The 2,097-nt window shown below is 44.0% G+C and overlaps 1 protein-coding gene across 1 annotated transcript in view; it reads right to left on the reverse strand.

The window, feature by feature from the left end:
* Window positions 1-231: 231 nt before the first annotated feature.
* LOC106812975 overlaps window positions 232-2,097 on the reverse strand; it is a 2,804-nt gene continuing 938 nt past the window's right edge. The window contains exons 2-3 of the mRNA XM_014817013.1: window positions 1,377-1,639; window positions 232-278 (exon numbers count right to left, since the gene is read on the reverse strand). Coding sequence (XP_014672499.1) covers window positions 232-278; window positions 1,377-1,639 — 310 coding nt within the window. The remainder of the gene's footprint in view (window positions 279-1,376; window positions 1,640-2,097) is intronic.

Raw genomic sequence — 2,097 nt, forward strand, 5'->3', positions numbered from 1 at the left:
AACATCTGTACACGTCTTTAGCAATGTCTGACATCCCCGTCATGTCCGTTGTGTTATAGGACCTAGTTGCCTCTCCAAGGGCTTATCCGGCATGGAGTTTGGCGGCATAGTCTGCTTTTTGCCGGAGAAGCTAGTTTGATTTATTGGCTTAGTTGTCCGGCTTGCCGAGGAAATAATCACTTCGTAACAATAATAGGTCAGTGCGCGCTGCCTGTGTTTCTAAGGCCAATCTTAACCGCGCTCAGGTTTAGCAATGAAGTCATCGCGCTGAAGGATATCTTAACAATAGGCATAGACGTATGACTTATAACTTAACTTAGAGGTAATTTAATAGATAGCTTAAAATCGCGTAGCACGCGTTGTACGCTGCTACACTCGCCCTCTACCAGAAAAAGTTGCTTGCTCTCAAATGGCAGCAACTGTTGTCCTAAATCGCAAAGGAAGCTCATTCATTATACTCGTGATATATAAACTTAGAGTTTCCTTAACTAACATAAGTACGTGGTTCCACGTACCTACTTGTACAATTATGTCGCGTATGCCGTTGCGCATAGCGTTTCGCGCTTACAACTAGTTTCAACTACTACTACTACTACTACTACGTGAATTCGTGCACTATGATCGCGATATGTAAACTAATCTTTCCTTAACTAAGCTTTAACTAACGTGGTACCCTTAACCAACGTAACTAACGCGCGTGTAAACATACAATAGCAGTCGGAATCCAATTCAAATCCCGGAAATAACTCTGATAATCATATTTATGCTTATCGTAATGGCCATAGTCGCGTTCAAATTAAATCGCACTCAAATTGCACGCGGGCACACAGTGATGATCATAACTCATGACCATCGTGGTAGCCGTTACCGAATCGCATGCGTGTACAACACTGATAATCATAGCTGATCATCGTGGTATTCACTCTCGCGTTCCCGTGAAACATGCGCGTACAACACTCACATGCGTGCTCAGTGCTAATTTTACGCTTAGTGCTAATTTCAAGCCTTCATGAAAAGGGGAGGAGTGGTAGGGGAAAGGCACGGACACAATGGAAGGAGATACAGTGAATCTCTCAACGTTTCGTCCATGCGTTCGCCAAGAGTCCTTTAACTCTGTTCCTTAGGCGCTTTCCTCCCTCTTGCCTTGCTGCGGCGTATCCTAGTGGCTCCTGTACCATGCCAGTGGGCGCAATTCGATGCGTCCTCGTTAGAGCCGTTGTCATCTTCTCGTGCAGCCTTGCTCGCTTCACTGCCGTCGTTATAACGTTTATCTTGCGCTGTTAATCTTCCCTTTTTAACTGCCTCTACTGGAGAATCTGACTCGCTTGATTCCCGTTAAGCCTTTCGCGTCTTGGACGGTTGCGAATCTCGTTCACCGTCCGTATTCTGCAATAAATCTTCTTCCATGTCAAGGCTTGTGGCTGTACTCTCCGCCTCCGCCAGGGTGTAGATGATTGCGTCATCAGGCTCCTGAGCCTCAAGGTCACTCGCAGATGGATCCTTCGCGATTGGATCAACTGCACGAGACATTGGCAGCTGCGGTTGCTCCGTAGAATCCGCTGAAGCCTGCGACTTGGGTGTTGTGATGAAGTGACTCCAAGGAAGTTCGTCTTCCTCGTCAAACTCATCATCACTACCGCTGTTGTTGTTTTTTCCTCTTTTTTATTTTTATAATGTTTTTTATTTCCAGAAACACATATGTACATTACATTATATTATACGTTATACAGAATATCTACAACACTGTGACTGTGATGGTAACATGGTTCAGTGATGGTACAAACAGATAAATGGCATAAACAGTTTTACAAATTAGTGCATATATGAGCGTACTAATTATACTTCGTTACAAGTAGTTCATAAATGAAGGTAAGCATAGTAGTAGCTGTAGGTCTTGAGCATGAACAGTACAATTTTACTAAACATAATGTTATGTTATATGACAAACATGTATATCCTACTGATATCTTATATATTTACATGCACACACACACACGCACACGCACGAGTGCGCGCACACACAAACACACACACACACGCACACACACACACACACACACACACACACACACACACACACACACACACACACACACA

The sequence above is a fragment of the Priapulus caudatus genome, unplaced genomic scaffold (assembly GCF_000485595.1).
Source record: "Priapulus caudatus unplaced genomic scaffold, Priapulus_caudatus-5.0.1 Scaffold22, whole genome shotgun sequence".
Taxonomy (NCBI): Eukaryota; Metazoa; Priapulida; class Priapulimorpha; order Priapulimorphida; family Priapulidae; genus Priapulus; species Priapulus caudatus.